At 43.5% G+C, this 20,999-nt stretch overlaps 1 protein-coding gene across 5 annotated transcripts in view; it reads right to left on the bottom strand.

Annotated features, from left to right (window-relative positions):
• The window catches only part of TFDP1 (transcription factor Dp-1), a 103,882-nt gene that overhangs the window by 66,169 nt on the left and 16,714 nt on the right, over positions 1 to 20,999 (bottom strand). For all 5 annotated transcript variants that reach the window (XM_084638941.1, XM_084638943.1, XM_084638939.1 and 2 more), the window contains exon 3: positions 8,215 to 8,281. In XM_084638941.1, the coding sequence (XP_084495067.1) occupies positions 8,215 to 8,281 (67 nt within the window). The remainder of the gene's footprint in view (positions 1 to 8,214; positions 8,282 to 20,999) is intronic.

The raw sequence follows: 20,999 nt of genomic DNA, 5'->3' as shown, positions 1-20,999 counted from the left end.
AGACCACCTCTAGGCTGCAAAACCACAATAATTGGATAAAACAATAATTAATTAAAAAAGGACTTACTTACTAGTAACTGTTGTTCTTCAAGAGCTGTGTCTATGCAGCCACATTAAAAGGATATGGTGCCTCTGCCTATGAGCTGTGGAATCATGTAGAAGAGTAGTGTCCAATGCAGGGGAAAGGGAGCTCAAGAACATTCTTGCACTAAGATGTCACCATCAGATCATTCTGTAAGAAAGCATGCTCTCCCACCTCAGTTTCTTTTCCCTAGCCTATATAGTGTCTGGAAATAGAAAACTCCAAGGCAGAGGTGAAGACGGGGGGTAGGGATGTAAGAGTTTAACCGGTAAGCTTGATGCTTATTGGTTTCTGTTAATGGTTAAACGCCACCCGGCAGCCGGGGACCCCGCTGGACATGGGGCTGGCCGCCAGGGAACCCAGGCGCCCCAGGATGCCGGGTGACAGCAGAGCCCCAGGCGCTCTATGAAAATGGGAGACCACCTCCAATTAAACCATCGCCAACAAGCAGCAGTAGCTATGTCCAAGAGGGCTAAGAGTTGGGGAGAAGGTAGGGAATAGACAAATGCCATTCATTTAGTTAAAAAATCCTGAAACCATGGGGAATGCGACTTTGACATTATTAAATGAAAAGTAAAGAAGGAAATGGCCTAAATGAAATTACTATAACGGTGACTGCAGAACTGGTTGAAAGACCATACTCAGAGTAGCTATTAATTGTTCACCGTCAAACTGGGAAGGAGTATCTAAGGGGTCAGTCCTAGATCCAGTATCATTCAATATTTTCATTAGTGGCTTGGATAATGGAGTGGAGAGTATGTTTATAAAATTGGCAAAGGACACCAAGCTGGGAGGGGTTGCTAGCACTTTGGAGGATAAGGTTAGAATTCAAAACAGCCATGACAAATTAGAGTATTGATCTGAAATCACCAACATGAAATTAAATAAAGACAAGTGTAAAGTACTTTACGTAGGAAAGAAAAATTAAAATGCACAACTACAAAATTGGGAATAGCTGGCTAGGTGATAGTACCACAGAAAATTATATGGAAGTGTAGCGGGGTGGTAACCCCACTCCTGCCGGAAGGGGATAAAGCAGCCCCAGAGAGGGCTGCAGCGAGGAAAGCTGGGCTAATTGGGAAAGCAGCCACAGCTGTAGCCAGTGCAATCAGGGCCCAGCTGACCCTTATAAGAGGGCGGTGGGCCAGAAGGACTCAAGAGTCTCTCTCTAGATTCTTGAGAGAGAAGGACCTGGCTGCCAGGGAGCTGAGAAGGGTACCTAGGATAGAGCAGTGCTGGGGAAGGGCAGAAGGAGCTAGGGAACTCCAGCCTTGCAAAACCCCAGGCTGCAGGCCTAGTTAAAGGCCTATGAAAAGGTACTTGGGCTGCAAAGGGGCAGCCCAGAGATAGGCAGAGGCAGCTGATCCAACCCCCCCTTGCCGATGAGCGGTTCATAGACTGCAGTCTGCCCCAGGGAGTGGGGGCTAGACGATGACTGGCAGTAGCCACTGAGGCAAGGAAGGGATAGGGGGTTGGGGATTCTCCTGGGAGGGGAGACCCAGACTGAGGGGATACTGCCAGGGGGCAGAACCCTAATCTAGAAGGGCACTGGGGTCCAGGAGGGACACGGGCCAGCGGCAGGCGAGACACCGGCCTGCAAAGGGCAGTCCTGGCTGGAAGAGCTAATTCCCAGGATGACTGACAGGAGGCGCCGCACTGGTGAGTCGTCGCCCTGTGACAGGGAGTTACAGTGGATTGCAAATTGAATACAAACTAACAATATGATGCAGTTGCAAAAAAGGCTAATATTCTGAGACATTAACAGGACTGTCATATGTAAAATAAGGCAGGTGACTGTCCCAATCCACTAAGCAATGGTGGGGCCTCACCTGGAGTAGTATGTCCAATTCTGGGTGCCATACTTTAAGATATGGACAAACTGGAGAGAGTCCAGAGGAGAGCAACAAAAATGAAAAGGTTTAGAAAACTGAACATACACAGAAAGGTTAAAAACTGGACATGTTTCTTGAGAAAAGAAGACTGAGAGGAGACCTGATAGTCTTCAAACATGTTAAGGGCTGTTATAAAGACGACTGGTCGATTGTTCATGTTCACTGAAGGTAGGGCAAGAAGTAATGGGCTTAATCTGCAGCAAGGAAGCTTTAGGTTAGAGATTAGGGAAAACATTCTAATTATAAAGGTAAGTGAGATCTGGAATAGGGAAGCTATGAAGTATCCATCACTGGAGGGTTTTTTTAAGCACAGGTTACATAAACTCTTGTCAGCCATGGTCTAATGACTCCACTGACAGTGCTGGGTATACAGAGCACACGTGCATACTCAAAGAAAATGGCACCTGGGGTAGGGTTGGCACCAGGCAAATTCTTCACGCTGGCATCTCTGGTGCCAAGAGGGGTATCAATGCTAACGTTAACACCAGCGTCATGCTGAGTTTGGTGGCATCTAAGAGATTTGTCGTGGACTTCTCTATGTAGGACCACACAAGTAACTGAAGAGGGCTCTGCACGTCTTTCCATGCCAATGGGATTCTTTGGCAAAGGAATGCAACTGAGCTCTCTGCAGCAGGCTGGCAGAACATGCACAGCTGGTGTTATGGGAGAATTAAACCTGACATTACAGCAGGCAGCCATTTTGTGTCTCCAGCCACTACTAGCATAAAACCAAACACCACATAGCCAGGAATCATCATTAGGGCTCTGGGAGGCAAGGCCAAATAGCTGCATGACTGCAGTTTTGCTAATCAGACTGGGAGGATGGAACAAAGTTAATGAACCATGAGAGTGGAAGGACTGTTTGGACAGCTGAACTTGGTTTTAAGTGCCCCAACATACAAGTTTTATTGTTATTACTAGAAATACTAGAAATGCTTTGATAAGAAGTTATTTGCTGGAACTAGGAGAATTGGTGTCCTACTAGGAGTTATGTGCTTTGTTTAAGTTAACAATAAAAAGTTAAGCAAAAGACTTTAGAGCAGTCTGAAGGAGTTTTTCTTAGGGCAAGGAGCCAACACCTAAACCCCCTATCAACTGTACGAAAGGAGGGCCCCTGGAAGCCTAGCTGGTGATCACTTGAAACCATCACCTATAATGTTCAGGATACTCTGAACCTATTGCTATAGCATTTATGTGTGTGCGCTTGAGACCTAATAAATTAGCTTTAGGTAAAAGAACTCTGGTTTGTATCTAAGACAAAAGAGCTGTGTCCCCATTGATTTATTCCTGACAGTGTCTGGAGAGAAACAAGTAAGTTACCAGTGCTCTGGGTTCAGAAAACCCAGAGTAACACTGGTACTGAAGGGATTCAGTGTTCCTCCAGGATGTTCCTGACTGAAGTTGGTGGCAAACACCAATATACAGAGTCAAGCAGCTGAGACACAGACAACAGCTTCTAAGGGAAAAGTGGGTTATCACATTCCAGTGTGCAATATAGACCAGTGAGGGGCTGTGTCACTGCTTGCCCCGCAACCTTGGGTACCTCACTATGCTTCGCTGTTGTAGCTCCCCACCTGGGCTACTCAAATGGTCCACCAGCATGAAAGTCACACCCTGAGTGTCTGTGTATAGCTGTAGTCCTGGTCCAGTAGCTCTGACCCCAGCAGCCTGTCAGCAAGACTTCAGTCACACCCTGGCTTCCACCAGCTTTGGTTACTATTAGCAGCATGACCAACACACTCCCAGTTCCAAATTTTCCCAAAACATGTGTTCTGCACTGTCCAGCCCTCTTCTGGGAAGAGTCCCTAAAGGAAACATGCCAGCGGCAGAAAAGGAAAATAATGCTGCCTCCTCCTCAAACTCTCTGTGAGTTTGAATACTTTTTCATTTTCCTCAGATCAGGATCGCACAGATCTGGAAAACTGCTCTTTTGGTCACGGAGTTAACTAATGGCACAAATGAGTCTTCAGTGCAGATATAGGCCTTGGTGCCAGTGCAGACTGCCCAGGTGAAGTCTGCAGCTCCAGAAAGTACTGGATAGGAAGCCTGGCCACTGTAGGCATTGGTCTTGGGGAGCTGGACCTCAGGCTCGACAATGAGGGAAGACAACAAATCAGGAGCAGCTTGATGCATCTCAGGTGTCTTTACAGAAGACCTTGGCAAAGACCCAGAACTCAAAACCTCCCACAGGAGTACCAGGATAGTCCAACTGGAAGCGTACCAAAGTCAAATGAACATGCACCCTGAGATGCCCCTCATTCCTCAGTCAAGGAATAAAAGCATGGCAAAATTGTGCACTGAGATACTATGTGCAATTCTCCCAGGGACAGAAGACACCAAACATGTCTTTGTCTCAGAGAAGATAGCTGAGTGGGTTGCATCTCTTTTGAACCCTCTATGGGGTTCAGGACCTGCCATGATTTTGGGGATAACTCGAGGCCAATTGTCCCAAGTAACCTAACACTAACAGCAAACTAACAGCTTGTTTTCTCTGAATAGTTCCTAACTAGCCTCATGAACAGGAAAGGTATTTCCATGAGCTCTCTGTGGCTGCGAAGAAGGAACTGAGGTGTGTGCGTGGGTGCACTCCCATATACAGATGGAGCTGATGACATCATCCTAGCACAAGAGTGCTCCTGCACCTTGCACTCAGCAGACACTGCTTTTCTACACAGCTGCACAGTATAACACCAGAGGCACCATATCTCATGAGTGAGAATGCACAGAGGCGTTCAAAGAATAAGCCACTTTATGGAGCCAAAGTACTGAAACCATATGAATATTGCTTGTTGTAACGTGATGAATCTGAATCTGCTACTGAACACAGATACCAAACATATAGATCTTATTTTTTGACAACTGTGTCTCTGAAGATCCAAATCTTCAAATCTGTCAGCCCTAAGGAGAACTTTTTAGACAAACAGCAATATTGCCTTCCACTGCTGCAAGCTCCATCAAGCATTTTCTAGGCTTTGCAATGCACCAAACTAGAGATTTTTTTATGTCTCAAGGAGAGGCTCAGAGTCTTCAACTGCCATGGTGATTACAATTGTATTTCCAAGATAGACATTCATAAATTATCCTTAAGAATGTTTATAACTTGAGCTACATCACTCCCTCATACAGTTTTTTGCAATATGATTCAAACTGGTGACAGGCAAAATATAATTTTTAGTCATTTTTGCTATGCTTTGGCCTGACTACTAACTCAGTTTATACTGAAGATATTCCAAAATAGCTCACTGCTGCATCAAAGGCAACACTAACTGAAGGGGTCTTTTGGGACTTAAATAAGATCTGAAAAGATCTTTCAAAATACATTTCAGCTGTTTAGATAATCTCTTGCGATCCTGAATATCAAGGTTCAAATTTACGATTGATGCAGTTCACAGCATGAATAGTTTCTTGTTTAAAGTTGGCCTTCATGACACTTAAACAGTTCATGTTCACTGCTACACAATCTGAATTCAGAGCAACTGTTCTGACTTGAGTTATTCAATCTTGTTACCTGCAATTCCCAAAGCAGTTTTCTGTGCAATATGATCAGCTGTAGCAGAATTTGATGTGTACCAATTCTTGTTCAGCTACAGAATTGTCACTGGATCAGCCATTAAAATTCTAATGATAGTTTGATGTATTCCAGTCATTTTTCAATTTTTTTTTTAAAGTCAGCTGTAACAAAATATTAGGGAGCCCCAAATCAAACTGTTTCACAGCAGACAATCAAATTGTAGCCAATTTTACCCACTCAGCTTTGGTTGGCAACTGAAACTATCACTTGTGTTCTGGCAAAGACAACAACTGCCTTTGATCTAACTGTGGTCTACAGTTTAGAAGGTTCTATTGCTCTGCTCTATCTTCTCTCTTCCTTACCATTAAGTCCTCTCAACCCCCTGAACCCTTCCAGCTACTCTCCCTATCTGACAGGCAGATTTATGTTACTGCACCTTAGAACTGAGGAAAATGGACACTTTCATGAGGAGGTAGCACTCCTACTTGTCCTGGACTTCTGAACAACAGGACTTTTCCCAGCCTGGGTAGTGTCCACAGCTTATACAACACAGAACCCATGCCCAAAGTCTCCCTGTTATAGGTTCATGTTTTCTCAAAGACATCCTTCAAGAACTTCATGGTAGCTATAATCAATTTTCCATGCTAAAATTTATCAGAACTGAAATACAAATTTGAGGGATCAGGAGGTAAAGCCTTCAACAGCAGACTCTAGGTATACCTTTTTGCCACCACATTCCTCATGGAACCAGAATGGAGAAAAATCTGATCACACACTCAAAAGTAGCAACTCATAATAAACATAGACAAGTATAGAAATATTGCAGCCCAATAGTCATCTCACTGTTTCAATCCAACATTGAGGGCTGATTCCTGCTCACTGAAATCAATGCGAGTCTTTCCATCAATTTTAGTGGGAGCTGGATGGGGCTCTTAAAAAATGATACGCAATTTATAGATTCGTCAGTCAATGAAAACACTCTTCTTTGCTACATCATATACAGTTTGATTTGAAATGTCCGTTTTAAAAAAAATACCTACCAAACCATAAGGTACAGATATTGTCAAAAAAGCAGCCATGTAAAACTGACACCTCCTTTGTCAACAGATCTTAAGAGGTACCTGGATATTTTAGTGACAAAAATATTTACTACTTTAAACTCCTGTTAACACTGTAGAGTGTATATAACTATGATCAAGTTTGCTGGATTCCATTCTAGCTCCTCTATAAAAAGAGCTATTAAACAAGTTCCAGTAACAGGGAAAGTTTTGCCTTCAATTACACCTGTAACCCCATTGAAAGTACTGCACAGGATAACTGAGGCCACAATTTGGACTGCCGAATCTTGTTGGTGGTGACGCACAAGCCAAAAAGAACAAAGCTTGATTTTTAGACAGCAGGCAGAGTCTGCAGAGCTAGCACAAACTTTATTTAAAACCACTTAGAGAAAATCTTATATGGAATTACACTTAAGGCACTGAAATGAAGCCCTACTTATTTTCCAGTCACTTTTCGGTTGCCCTTGAAACTCAAAATAAACTTCTCCTTATTCTACTCTTTAAAAATGATTCACAAATATCAAGAAAATATACAAAGTGTGGGCGTTATGTGCTAAGTGAACTGAAAAGGGAATGAAGCATTCACTTCAATTATGGGGGTGAAGGGTCATGGCAGAAGGAAGTCTCACCTACCTAGATACAGACTGCTAACTCTTTTTGCTTCATGTCAACAGCTCTGAGTACACTATGCTGGAAATATCACATCTACCATGAAAAGCCACTAGGACCAGCTCGGCATGATAGGAGTATATAAGGATATTTTAAAAGATAAATAAAAAAAATCAAAAATCAAAGACAAGCCCTTGTTTTGTTTTCAAAAGGAAAAAACTATGAACCCATATATTACAATTAATGCTCAACACCTACACTCACCAGTCTGGCTTTATACTCCTGCTGACAAGTAGAGTACAAACTGAAGGGTTACAGATAGAATCTCTCTCAGAGAATCAGGGGGAAATAAGGGAATCAAATTTCCTGGTAAGTTATAAGCTGTGTGCTTCTCTTGCCTTTGCTAGTTGAAGCATTCAGCACATAATATTGCAACAGTTTTGGAGTTTAGTATCAGAGATCATGTGTCACATAGAAATAGAATTCTATAGCCTATGAGAGTACAAAAAATGTTGAGATCACTGAAGTAGTGAAGACTTAGACAAATGCAGCTATTATCTAACTGAATTACCTAGTTAAGAAGATTTATATTAAGAACACTATCCCAGGCCTTGGCTGTAACTTGGACAAATTCCCTGGGTAGATACTGACAGCCAACCACTACTGTAGCCATGCTGATTAGCAAGCACTTAGCCGAGACAGGCAAAGACAATTTAAACGGCAATTTGCACGAACGCATTTTCTCCAACTGATAAAATACACTGGTGCAAATCATGGCTTACAGCACCTTTGCCTGTCTAAGCTAGGTGGCTGCACCTGTGCAGCTACACGAATGACTGGCCACCTATGGAATGCCAGCTGAACCACCAATGAACTTCACACAATTGTAGCCATAGTAAATCTGCAGAATTGATTCACTAGAGTATAAAAATGAGCTATAAGAAAAGCTTTATAAAAAACTGTGCTAAGGAAGCAGTTGTCAAGGGCTTCTATTGCCCATAATACACAAGTATATACAAGGCCAAAACGTGGAAGTATCTTTCTGATAAAGTATTTTCTTACCTTTTCCAGGACTAAGGTTTTGGTCTATAAAAACCTTAAGTTCTCCATTGGCTTCAATTAGTCCAGCCTAGTAAAGAAAATAAAAGATTTACAATATCTATAGAAAACTACTTTCTTTACTATTAATTTTGAAAGATCTAACGTAATTTGTTAAGACTTCCCCAACCCAGGTTTCCAAATTAAAACTGCAACTCAATAACAATAGTATCTCCACCCCATAATGGCCAGTATGGTAAAGTATGTACTAAATAAAGCTTTGTGGAAAACGTCTGTTCTTTAAAATACTTAAATACCATACTAACAACTATACCGGTGACATATTCCACAGGAAAAAAAATCACTAAGACCATCCCACAAGAAAAAGCAGGGAGACAGAAAAACAGATTTCTGCTTCATTATCCAGAATATACTTATAAAATTGACAGCCAGTAAAATTATAGTAAGTCTTGAGTAAAGAATAAATGTCATAAGTATACATATATGTGCTTCCTCTTAATGATCAATAAACCTCAACTTCCTGAACTTAACTGCTAAACAGGTTAGTAGCCAGGCCCCATATCGCAACAGTTTGTAGAAAAGGACAAAAACAACTAGGAGTCTGGTGGTACCTTAAAGACTAACAGATTTATTTGGGCATAAGCTTTCATGAGTTTAACCCCCCCCCCCCCCCCACTTCTTCAGATGCATGGAGTGAAAATTACAGATACAGGTACAAATATATATTGGCATATGAAGAGAAGGAGTTGCCTTACAAGTGGAGAACCAATGCAGAAGGCCAATTCAGTCACGGAGGATGTGGTCCACTCCCAATAATTGATGAGCAGGTGTCAATACCAAGAGACGGAAAATTGCTTTTGTAGTGAGCCAGCCACTCCCAGTTCCTATTCAAGCCCAAATTGATGGTGTTAAGTTTGCAAATGAAGTTCGCAAATTGTAGCGCAGCAGTTTCTCTCTGAAGTCTGTTTTTGAAGTTTTTTTGTTGAAGGATGGCTACTTTTAAATCTGTTATTGGGTGTCCAGGGAGATTTAATTGTTCTCCTACTGACTTTTGTATGTTACCATTCCTGATGTCTGATGTGTGTCCATTTACCCTCTATGTAGAGGGAAGACTTATCCAGTCCCCCCCCCCAGTCTTCTTTTCTCAAGACTACAGGTTTTTTAAACCTTTCTTCATAAGTCAAATTTTCTAAACCTTTAATCATTTTTTTTGTTCTCCTCTTGACTCTTTCTGATTTGTCCACATCTTTTCTAAACTGTGGTGCCCAAAATTGGATACAGAACCAGCTGGGATCTACTAGTGCTGAGTAGAGAAGGGACAATTACCTCCTGTGTCTAACATACAATGCTCCTGTTAATATACCCGAGAATACTACTAAACCTTTTTTGCAGGTGCTTCACACTGACAACTCAGTTTGTGGTCCTCTACAACTTAAAGAACCTTTTCATCACTACTAACCCTAAATAGTTATTCCCTATTTTTGTAGTTGTGAATTTGGCACATGTAACAACCACTTTCCAGCAGCTGCTCTGAAAAAAAGTGGGAGGAACCAAGCTAACTCTCCCACAAGACGTGTGATGGATCTCAGTAGTGGAAGGTTTTGAGCACTATCTCAAGAACTGACCTAATCTGATGACAATCTGTGAACAAAATTGTGAAAAAATAGATGGCACTGTCACAGCCAAAGTTCTCAACGTTGGGCTAAGAGAAATGTTGAACACATGCCGAGTCCCCTGAAGCCTATTTCTGTAGCCTTGAACAAAATGCAGGGAAATAGCGGTTTTATTGCTGACGCTGTTGAAAATGGAAGGAACTGAGTGAAATCTTAAAGAGAGAAATATGCCATTGCAGAGTTTAAATTACAAGCATTAAAAAACCATATGGGACAAGAACTATCTCCAGCTCATTTTCTTGCAAATATTCTCAATACTCGGTACCAGAGTAAACCTTAACTGCTGAAAAAGAGGAGCTGGCTATGACATGGACATCTAGCAGTCATCCCTCCATAATGCCAATTATAATAAACTTCAGAGTTAAGGGTGCACCATTCAAGAAATATGTTTGCTGATGATATTTTAAAGAAAGTCACACCAGTGAACTGGTGGAAGTCATTTAAGCACTTCGATTCAGAGACTGTTGAAGTGATAATCTCCCTTCTAACAGCAGTAGTTTCTTCCGCCGGTGTTGAAAGAATATTTTCTTCCTTTGGACTAATTCATTCCAAACTGAGAAATCGTGTGGGACCTGAAAAAGTAGGAAAGCTTGTTTTTCTTTTCCAGATTATGAACTAACAGGAAAATGAAGGTGAAGATGACTGAGTTAGCTGCAGAAGCCAATATTTTAAGTTTGTCATGTTGACCTGGCTGACAGTCCATTTGTTGGGGTTTTTTTTTTTTAAATATTTCATTTAACTATTTTAGTTAAAAACAATTTTAACAAAAACAAACCTGATTTTAAAAACCTTGAATGTTTAACTAAATTCAAAAATTCACATGCTTGTTTTGTTAAAATATTATGTTTGCTGTTGAAGAAAAAAATCCAGAATACTTAATGTTGTTGTTTAAATAATACAATTTAAATGTCTGTCTGGTGATGTTCTCCTCTTAATACAGCATGGCAAGCAAATCCTCCAAATATTAATGATAAACCTGTTGAATTGGAGATAGTTCACCTCCAAATGACTTCATAAATATCTGCTTCAATTACCTTTGGTAAATGAAATAACCAAACAATCATTCATTATCTGATATAGCTGTAAAACTAATCTGAAAAGTTTTCTAAATAAATCACTTAAAAATGTCTCGTGTGTACCTTCTCGAAATGAAACCAACATCTATCTCTGAGTTGTGAAGAATATGTATTAAGGTTATAACAACCAACAAGAACACAATTTTATGTAGAAATCCTTGATTAAATTGAGTCTTCCTGACGTGATTTAAATCATGATTTAAATCAAATCCACCCTGGCCAGCAACACTCCAATGGAGCCTCAAATGTAAATTAAAACTACCCTCACCCTCACCCACCCCCACCCCCAGCGGAATCCTGAGGGACTGAAGCAGTACAAACCAACAGCACATTTTCCGGCATAAGTTCTCTTTTCCAAACATAGATGCTCCAGCTGGTGTAGGAAGGCTGCAATTAAAACTCCCATATACCATAAGGAGTTAGTCAAGCTCAACAGATTGCTGTCAATCAGATCTCCTTTGCACATGTGCAGTTTCCTGATTAGTTTCATTTATTTTATTCAAGATAACTCAAATCAAGCAACTTTTCAGATAGCTTTTTATAGCTGTGCTGAGTGAAGCTTGACTTCTAGAAGATCACAAAAATGAGTTAATTTTTCTGTAAGTAAAAACCTAGGACAGATGGGCAAACTTTTTGGTCTGGAGGCCACATCAGGGTTCCGAAACTGTATGGAGGGCTGGGTAGGGAAGGCTGAGCCTCCCCAAACAACCTGGCTCTCATCCCCATCCAACTTCCTGCCCCCTGACTGCCCCAGCCAAACCTCCCCGTTCCTTGTCCGCTGACAGCCCCCTCCCGGGACCCCCTCCCGGGACCCCTCCCCCCTAACCGCCCCCCCCAGGACCTCATCCCCTATTGAAGTCCCCCCCCCCTTGTCTCCTGACTGCTCCGACCCCTATCCACACCCCAACCCTGACAGGCTCCCCAGGACTCCCACACCTATCCAACTGCCCCCTGATTGTCCCCCAAGACCCTCTTCCCCTTATCCAAACCCCCCCACGCCCCACCCCCTTACCATGCCACTGAGAGCGCCAGGACTGGCAGCTGTGCCCCCCGGCCAGAGCCAGCCATGCCACCACACAGTCTAGAGCAGGGCTGGACAAACTACAGCCCGTGGGCCAGATCCGGCCTGCAGGATTGCCCCCCGTGGCGCTGCAGGCCCCTTGCCACTCTCAGAAGCGGCCAGCACCCTGGAGCCCTGGGGGGTGGGGGAGCATGCAGAGTGTGTTGCCCTTGCCTCCAGGCACTGTCCCCTGCAGCTCCCATTGTCTGAGAATGGGGAACTGTGGCCAATGGGAGCTTCGGAGGAGGTACCTGGAGACGTAGCAAGGGGAGTGTGCACGGCCATGCAGGGACATGGTGCCAGCTGCTTCCCAGAGCAGTGTGGGACCAGGGCACACATTCCCTGGCCCAGGTGTGCGCTGCTGCCACTCTGGAGCCTGAACCCCTCCCCCACAACTCCCTGCTTGCACCTCGCACCCCTCCTGCACCCCAACTCCCTGCCTGAGCCCCCACCGCACCCCCAAACCCCCTGCCACACCCCAACTCCCTGCCCTGAGCCCCCCTGCCACACCCATCCTGCACCCCAGGCTGTAGTTTGCCCACTTCTGACCTAGGACTATGATACCTCCTAGAACTTTGGTCTTTTAGACTATTCTTGAAGCAATACTTAGCTGTACTTATAGTTCAGATCTGCAAAAAGGTAAGCTTATTGCTTTAATTACATCTTGCTCCTTATCCTCTCCTTTTGAGCCACATTTGCATAGGCGCTGACTCTGTGGGTGCTCCAGAGTTAGAGCGCCCCTGGGGAAAAAATAGTGGGTGCTCAGCACTCACCAGCAGCCCCGGCGATCAGCTCCTCTCCCTTTGCCCCAGCACCTCCTGCCCTGCCAATGATCAGCTGTTCAGCGGCATGCAGGAGGTGCTGGAGGGGAAGGAGAGGAGTGGGGGCAGGAAGAGGCAGAGCAAGGGCAGGGTGTACTCGGGGGCAGAAAGAGGTGCGGCAAGGGCCTTGGGCATAGCAGGGAATCGAGCACCCCTGAGGAAACCAGAAACTCAGTGCCTCTGCATACTTGTCTTATCTAATTGCTCAGAAAGAGGCTGGGCAAGGGCAAAAAGAATTGGGGCGAGGGCCTAGGGTGAAGCACAGGGCGAGCACCCCTGAGGAAACCAGAAAGTCAGTGCCTCTGCACACCTGTATTATCTAACTGCTCTGAAACTTAGTTTTGTTTCCACTTAAATCACTCTGCTCAGCAACAGCGAATATTATACTATGTGGGCTATGGACAAGTTAAATCACTGCCTTGTCTCTTTCTTTCACCAAAGAAAAACTTTTAAGAGTCCATAGCTAAAATGCAGTGCAAATCATATTTATCAGAGTTCAACAATTTCTCAGGAGCCTAAAAATATCTTCACAAGATGCACATGGGCCAGTGGCCAATAACAGATCTCTCTGGTGGACAAGTTGCTAATACCAATGGTTTTCTTCTCTTGTAGGGAGCAGCCAAATGAGCATAGAATCTCCTGCATTCACCCAAGACTACATATAGAACTCAATCTCCTGCAAGTGACTTAAGCACTTGGTCTGCTAGTCTAAAGAGCAGGAGTGACAAGAGTTTCATTAACTCATTATACTGGGCTGCTTCTCCCATATTTCACTCCTTTACCACTATTACACTGTAGCTCACGAAAGCTTATGCTCAAATAAATTTGTTAGTCTCTAAAGGTGCCACAAGTACTCCTGTTCTTTTTGCGAATACAGACTAACACGGCTGCTACTCTGAAACCTGTCACTACTACACTGTTATTCCTGGGGGATCAGGTGCCAAAAAATTAAAAATTATGTCACAATATTTTCAAATTCTGCAAAATTCTGCATATTTTAGGTGTCAAAATAACACCAGTTTTAACTATTTGTAGTCATTTATTTCAAAATACCTGTCAGCAAGTATTCAGGTAATGTTTTTTGACAAATAGATTCCTTACTAGACATTGTGACAAAGTTCCTCCTCTACCTTGGTGGGTCTTGCGCTTATTGGCGGATTTGCTCGCCTTGGAGCTTCACGGCAGCCCTCAGCTTAGCTGTTTTTTCTGAACCCACAGTCCAGGTCGACTCCTCCTGTGTCTGACCAGGAGCTGGGAGGTTTGGGGGAACCCGGGCTCGCCCTCTACTCGGGGTTCCAGCCCAGGGCCCTGTGGAATGCAGCTGTTTAGAGTGCCTCCTTGAACAGCTGTGCAACAGCAACTCCTCCCTGGGCTACTTCCCCATGGCCTCCTCCCAACGCCTTCTTTATCTTCACCATAGGACCTTCCTCCCAGTGTCTGATCATGCTTGTACTCCTCAGTCCCCCAACAGTCCACGTTCTCACTCTCAGCTCCTAGCGCCTCTTGCTCCCAGCTCCTTACACGCGCACCACAAACTGAAGTGTGCTCCTTTTTAAACCCAGGTGCCCTGATTAGCCTGCCTTAATTGATTCTAGCAGCTTCTTGATTGGCTGAAGGTGTTCGAATCAGCCTGTCTGTCTTAATTGTCTCCAGAAGGTTCCTGATTGTTCTGGTACCTTCCCTGTTAAGGGACCTACTTAACCTGGGGCTAATATATCTGCCTTCTATTACTCTCCTGTAGCCATCTGGCCCGACCCTGTCACAACATATTACTCAGAGTTCTGTATTAATAATTAAATTTAAACTACAATACAGAACTGCTTTTCCTACACCCCTCAGAAGCAGTGCAAAGGCTTGGGGGAGTCAGGGGTAACGGAGAAGCTCAGGGAGAGAGAAGTAAATTGCTGGGAAGGAGCCTGGGTGTGAACTTGGGAGGGTTGTTAGGTATGTGTGGGAAAAGTATGGAACAAGTTTTTGGGGGAGGCGGGGAGGAATTGTTAGGGAGCTTCCCCCATGCAGACCCTGGCTGACCCCTAACCTCTCCAATTCAGTCAGGCACATCTGCCCCTGTCCCCATGTGTCCCTGCACCCCATCCACGTGTTCCTCCACCTCCACTCAGACATCTACTCCCCCCATTCCCATGTGACCCTGCATCCCTCTCCCCATCCCCATGTGGCTCTATGCCCCCACCCAGCCACTACCCTGTCCCTATGTGTCCCTGTACCCCCTACCCCTGCCACCATATGTCTGTCCCCCCACGCATCCACCCCCTGTGCCTATGTGGCTCTGCACCCCTTTTCCCTACCACCATGTGGCCCTGATTCTCCCTCCCCCGTAGCCCTGTACCTCCACTCCCATTCAGCCCCTGCCCCAGGTCTGTCCTCCCCCAGTAGCCTTTATGAGCCCCTGTCCGGCCCCCTAGCAGCACCATGCTGTCTTCCCATAGCCCATCTCCTGACCTGGCCTGACAGGAGCTGTGAAGAAGGCAGGTTCTCTCTCTTCCCTAGCCAGCTGGGAGCTGCTGCTGTGTTCTATTGCCACAGTGCCCTCGGGTGATCAAAAGGCAGAACTGCAGCAACATGTGAGCAGACGCTTTTTCTGCTCTAAAAATTAAAAATATGCATAACTCATTAATTATGCACTCAAGTCATGCTCATCCCAGATACTTCACATGCACAGAACACTGTCTAGTCAACTCTACCAGGCATACTAACGTACAGAGAAAATCATCAAGTGTTTTCTCCTACACGAGAACTCACGATATTACAGTATATATTACAGTCTGCAATGCCAATGGACATCTTATCAGGGCAGCAGTAGCAACAACCATGTCCATAAAAAGCTCTTGGTACTTGCTGCCCTAGACCTGAACAAAATACAGTACAGACCGTTTACGCGTGAATCCGTTTAAAGCGCGGTAGCGCCACGCCTCCCAGTGCTATCTATTTAACACGCGAGACTCATTAACATGCAGTACAGGAACTTGCTATGTAGCGCTACAGATTTGCTCACTTACTCACTGACATAGAAATCGACAGGAAGTGCAGAGCAGAAACGTGTTGTATGTCTTCACCGATATTGGTAAAGATGTATCATGCACACTTAGTCATTGTCACGCTAGAGAGATATAATATATATAGTAGTTATATAGTAATTTATATACTACTTTAGAAAATTTTAACTGTAGACCTAATATAATGGCAGAAGGCAAGCGTCAGCGTTCCTACACTGTAGAAGAAAAGCTAGCTGCAATAGATCGAGTAAACAGCAGAGAAACCCAGGCCAAAGTTTCAAAAGATACTGGAATTGTCGAATCTACTCTCCGAGGATGGCTAAAAAACTAATCTAATCTAATTAGAATTAGAATTAGGCTAATCTAAACTGAATGGCTTTGTACAAAATATCAATTCTGTCACGGGGCTTAAGCGAAAACATGTGCGCTATTCAGCAAAACCCATGACAGACAAAGCCATGCGCACACGGTTTGCTCAGGAAAGGCTGAAAGGAATGCCATTAAGTGGCCCAATTCTTCAAGCCCAAGCGACAAAATTTGGAAATTTAACGGGGGATGAATCATTCCAAGCCAGCAAGGGCTTATAAATTATTTTTAAAAGCATCATGCCATAGCGCAGGTATCTATTTCTGGAGAAAGCCGATCAGCCAATTAATTGGCCACAAACGTGTTTCCCGCCGAGTTAAAATCTATTTTACAAAATGAAGACTACCATGAAGAACAACTTTATAATTGTGATGAAACAGCTTTATTTGCAAAACTGCTATCTGATAAGACTTTAGCCTTTAATTACGACACAAAGAAAACAGCTGGATTTAAAAAGATAAAAGATCATGTGACTTCTTTTTTGTAGTAATAAGACAGGCAGCCAAAAGCTTGCCCCTTCCCTCTTCTCATTGGCCACTTTCATAACCCTCGCTGCTTTAATCACCTCAATAGAGCCAAACTACCAGTAATATACATGAAGAGCAAAAATGCTTGGATGACAAGACATTTTCAACAACTGGTTCCACAACAGCTTTGTTCCAGCTGTTCATAAGCATCTGTGGTCGAAGAAACTCAAAGCCAAAGCACTTTTGCTACTTGACAATTGTTCAGCCCATCTTCCAGCCGAATCACTGGTATCGAGCGATGGAAAAATGTGAGTGCTATACCTACCATTCAATACAACATCAAAAATTCAACCTTTAGATCAGGGCATTATTTAGAATTTTTAAAACAATTATCGACAGGAGCTGATTTCGGCGATCGTGTCATGCACGTCTTCAGGCACTTCCGAATTCCTGAAACAGTTAAACAGGAAGGAAATTTATTTAGTTAAAAAAGCTTCAGACGGAGTAAAACAAAAGTCCATTGAGAACTGCTGGATGAAGGCTCTCAGTAAAGCCTTTTCTGTCAAAGACGGCTCAGACCACTGTTCCCTTTAAGCTGTGCGCCTGTGCACACACACACAGATTCTAAACCCCACGCACACATTTGTCTCACATCCCGATCGCACATCGGTCGGGATGCCCGCTTTTCCCAGGCAATGGGAGCCACAGAGCTTGTGCTTGTGGCGGGCAAAGCACATGGAGAGTTGAGAACCCCCCCACCGCGCCCTGACCCTAGGAGCCAGAGACCTCCCAGCAGGGCTGGTGAGTGCAGCCAGGGAAGGGAGCAAGGTATGGTGGAGTGAGTGTCTGGAGGGCACTGGGCAGTGAGGGCGGTTTGTGTGTTTTAGGGTGCTAGACAGTGGGGGAGGTGTGTGTGTGTGTGTGTGTGACAGGGCACTGGGAAGAGGGAGTCTGTTGTGGAGCATTGTTTAATTGTGGGGGAAGGGCACTGGGAGGGAGGGAGGAGAAATCTGTATTGGGAAAACTAGCGAGTGGGGGGGTTCTGTGAGGTGCTCGGCAGCTGTGGTGGGGCTGTGGGCAGGGGGGCACTGGGCAGGGGTGGTGGTTTGCACAGCACTGTGCATTTGTATCAAATGTGGGGGGTTTTGGGGGAGGCTCTGGGCATAGTGGGTTCAGGGGGTGCAGGTCAGGGGAGCTTTCCCCTCCGCCCCGCTCACCCATTGTGTCCTGATATTTCAGTCTTGCGATCTGGTCACCTTATTTATGGGCGACTTTTGACACTGTTCGCCCACCATCTATCAACACAGCCAGATTCTACTAGCTGGCAAGTGGGGAGGAAAAGGGAAAGGAGGGCAATGAAACGTACCCCTCCCCACCAGTATTTTGAACGTGGAACATTGATCACGTCGGAACGGTCGGGAGGAGGAGACCCACACATCTCCATGTAGTCTGTTCATTTGGCTATGTACAAACTCAAGCACATGCGAATAAGTCAAAATGCCTGGTGGTAGTTGCTAAGGAACTGCAAAGAGTTCCCAGAAATGAACAAAGGTAAGCGTTTTTTTTCGTGATTGAAATTTTTCAAAGGCATTGGATTTCATACATTTACTTGTGATGTTTTACCATTTTCCCGTCGTTTTTTTGCCACAGAGAGATGGACGTGATCGGAGCTACGCACAAACGTCCGGTATCCTGATCTCCCGTTTGCCCTTTTGTCGAGTCACGCTGTTAAGTGCATTGAAATAGTAGCCATATAATAAAAAGTATTAATTTTATATGAACCAATCTGGTAAAAAAATCAATCCCAAAATGTCACTGTCTAGAGGTCTAAGCGTAAAAGAACAGCGACTTCATTTAAATCTGGATGGCTGGATGAGACTATAGAGACAGTTACACCGAAGTCACATAGTGTAATGCCTATTAAACTTCATGAAATATTCACATGAGGACGACAATGGAGTGGTTTGTTTATATTGTTGAGATGCCAGAGCTCCGGGAAAATTTTCAACAGCAAGAATGTGGAACGATGTTGGATTTCTTAAAGCACCATCTGTCAAATAAGTCTCATATAGATGGTGTAACAAGACTTAGAAACAAAAACCCTTCCTTACGGAATGGAATGGTTTCCATGATTCTTGAAAGTCCAGCTGAAAAGCAGAGGAGGCAAATTAATCTTGAACGCAAGCTCTCAAACCCAGAAGAAATCAAGGTACTTATTGACAATGTGTTGTTGGCTATTAAAATGAACAGCTCAGTGCTTTCTGTTCAGGATATTAATGACAATATGGAAAAGAATGTGCACAGACCAGCGAGCTGGAGAAGTAAAAATTATGCTTTTGAATTTCTTGAAATCATCAACTGCATTGTCCAAAATGACCTCATGTGTGAAACAGCATCGGCAATGTTTCATACTCTAGCTGTTGATGAAAGCACTGATATATCCATTCACAGATATTTGATACTCTACTTTAAATATAGATCCATAAATTCTGCAGATTATAAAAAACTTTGTTTGGTGGACTATTAAGATTGCAAGAATGTGATGCTGTTTCAATAATGTCTGCAATCAAAGAGTTTTCTAAAAAACACCAACTTGATCTAATGAAAATGGTGATGTTCACATCTGATGGTGCCTCTGTGATGTGGCGGTTCAGCTGAAACAGGATATTCCACACTTAGTCCAGCAACATTACGTTGCACACCAGGAAGACTTGGGGATTTCCGATGCATGGAAAGAGGTCAATCTGATAAGAGACAATCGAAACCTTAATGAGAACTGTCTACATGGCGTTCTGTCGGTCATCCAAGAGAAAATACAAATTTCAGAAAATAGTGGATGCTTCTGAATGCGAGTCAGTGGCTTTCAGGCCACTCAATGAAGTGCGCTGGTTATCTAGGCACATTGCACTTCAAGCAATTATTCGCAACTATAATCTTCTTCTGGAATATTTTGCGCAAGATAAAGATACTGATCCAGTTTCTAAATACTGCCACAAAAAGCTGAATACCGAATAACATTGGAAGTTTTGAATGATGCTTTGTCAGAGCTGGCTTCACTATCCACACTGCTCCAGAAACGGGGCCTTACACCTCTTGAAGCATTTCACCTTGCCCGAGGTAAACTGAACAATATCAGAAGACAGTACCTTGGATATTCAGTCTTATGGAGTGACAAAGTTAAGGCTCTCTTAGATATGAGCTCTCAAGAAAATAATGAAAATCAATACCAATTCTATACCAATTTCTATAATAACTTTCATAAACATCTTGTGTGCACAGTTGGCAGACAGGTTTCCAGAGGATGAAGTCCAGGAGTGGTCCGCTTTTGATCGTGAAGCAATAGTTAAGTGTGACTTCAATTTTGGAATTCATCAGGTCAAATCCCTATGTTCAAAATACAAAGACTTTCTTGCTGAAGAGATTGTTATAGTCAGTCAGTACAGTGACTTCAAGGTTGTAGTAGCCGAAAGACTCAAAAGCCAATTGGTTTTAAGTTTCCTGGATATGGTGACATTTGCTCACCAGAACGAGCGGTTTCAGAATCTTGCGAAGTTGATTGATATTGGAGGAACATCCCTAGCATCAAGTGCAGACTGTGAGCACGGCTTTAGCTTAATGAACACTCTAAAAAACAAATTGCAGAATCGTTTACAAGTAGATCATTTGGACATGCTGATGTGTATTAAGAGTTACCAGCTGGATGGAGGACTGATAGATCTGGGCAGAGTTTATATTGAACAGGTAAATGAAAAAGATCGTAGGGAAAAACAGTAAGATTAGTTTAGCAGTCTTTGACATTTTGACCAATAAGGAAATTAAAATGCATTTTTAATTACATATTATTCTTGGCTGATAATCATTTATTGATATTTTTAGGAAAATTTTAAATTTAAAACAAACTTTTGTTTTTCTTTTCTTTTTTTTTTACTTACGATGTCTGTATCTGAAAACCCATATAAATTGACACAAACTTCAAATTAAAATTTTAAATGTATAAGCATTTTACTCGCTTGGGCGCATTTGCCTCATGGTGCACAAATTTGAACTCTGCTTCAAAAATTTGCACAGAAGAAATTTTTGCTCACACGGCCTGTCAAGAATTAGAGGGAACACTGGCTCAGATTCAAAACTCCAGCAGTGGCACTGATTCAGAACCAGACTTTGAAGGATTTTTGGAAGAAGACGTCCTACACACATGCACGCAGACAAAAGAGGATAAAGGTAAACTTCTCTTTCAAATGATAAAAGATTTTAGTTTGGATACATTGCCAGAAATCATTACCGAGTGGCTGGAGATGGATGAAGATTGCC

The sequence above is a fragment of the Lepidochelys olivacea genome, assembly GCF_965140295.1.
Source record: "Lepidochelys olivacea isolate rLepOli2 genome assembly, chromosome: 1".
Classification (NCBI taxonomy): domain Eukaryota; kingdom Metazoa; phylum Chordata; order Testudines; family Cheloniidae; genus Lepidochelys; species Lepidochelys olivacea.
Note: the sequence above shows the minus strand (reverse complement) of the source record. Positions and strands in the feature narration are given on the sequence as shown.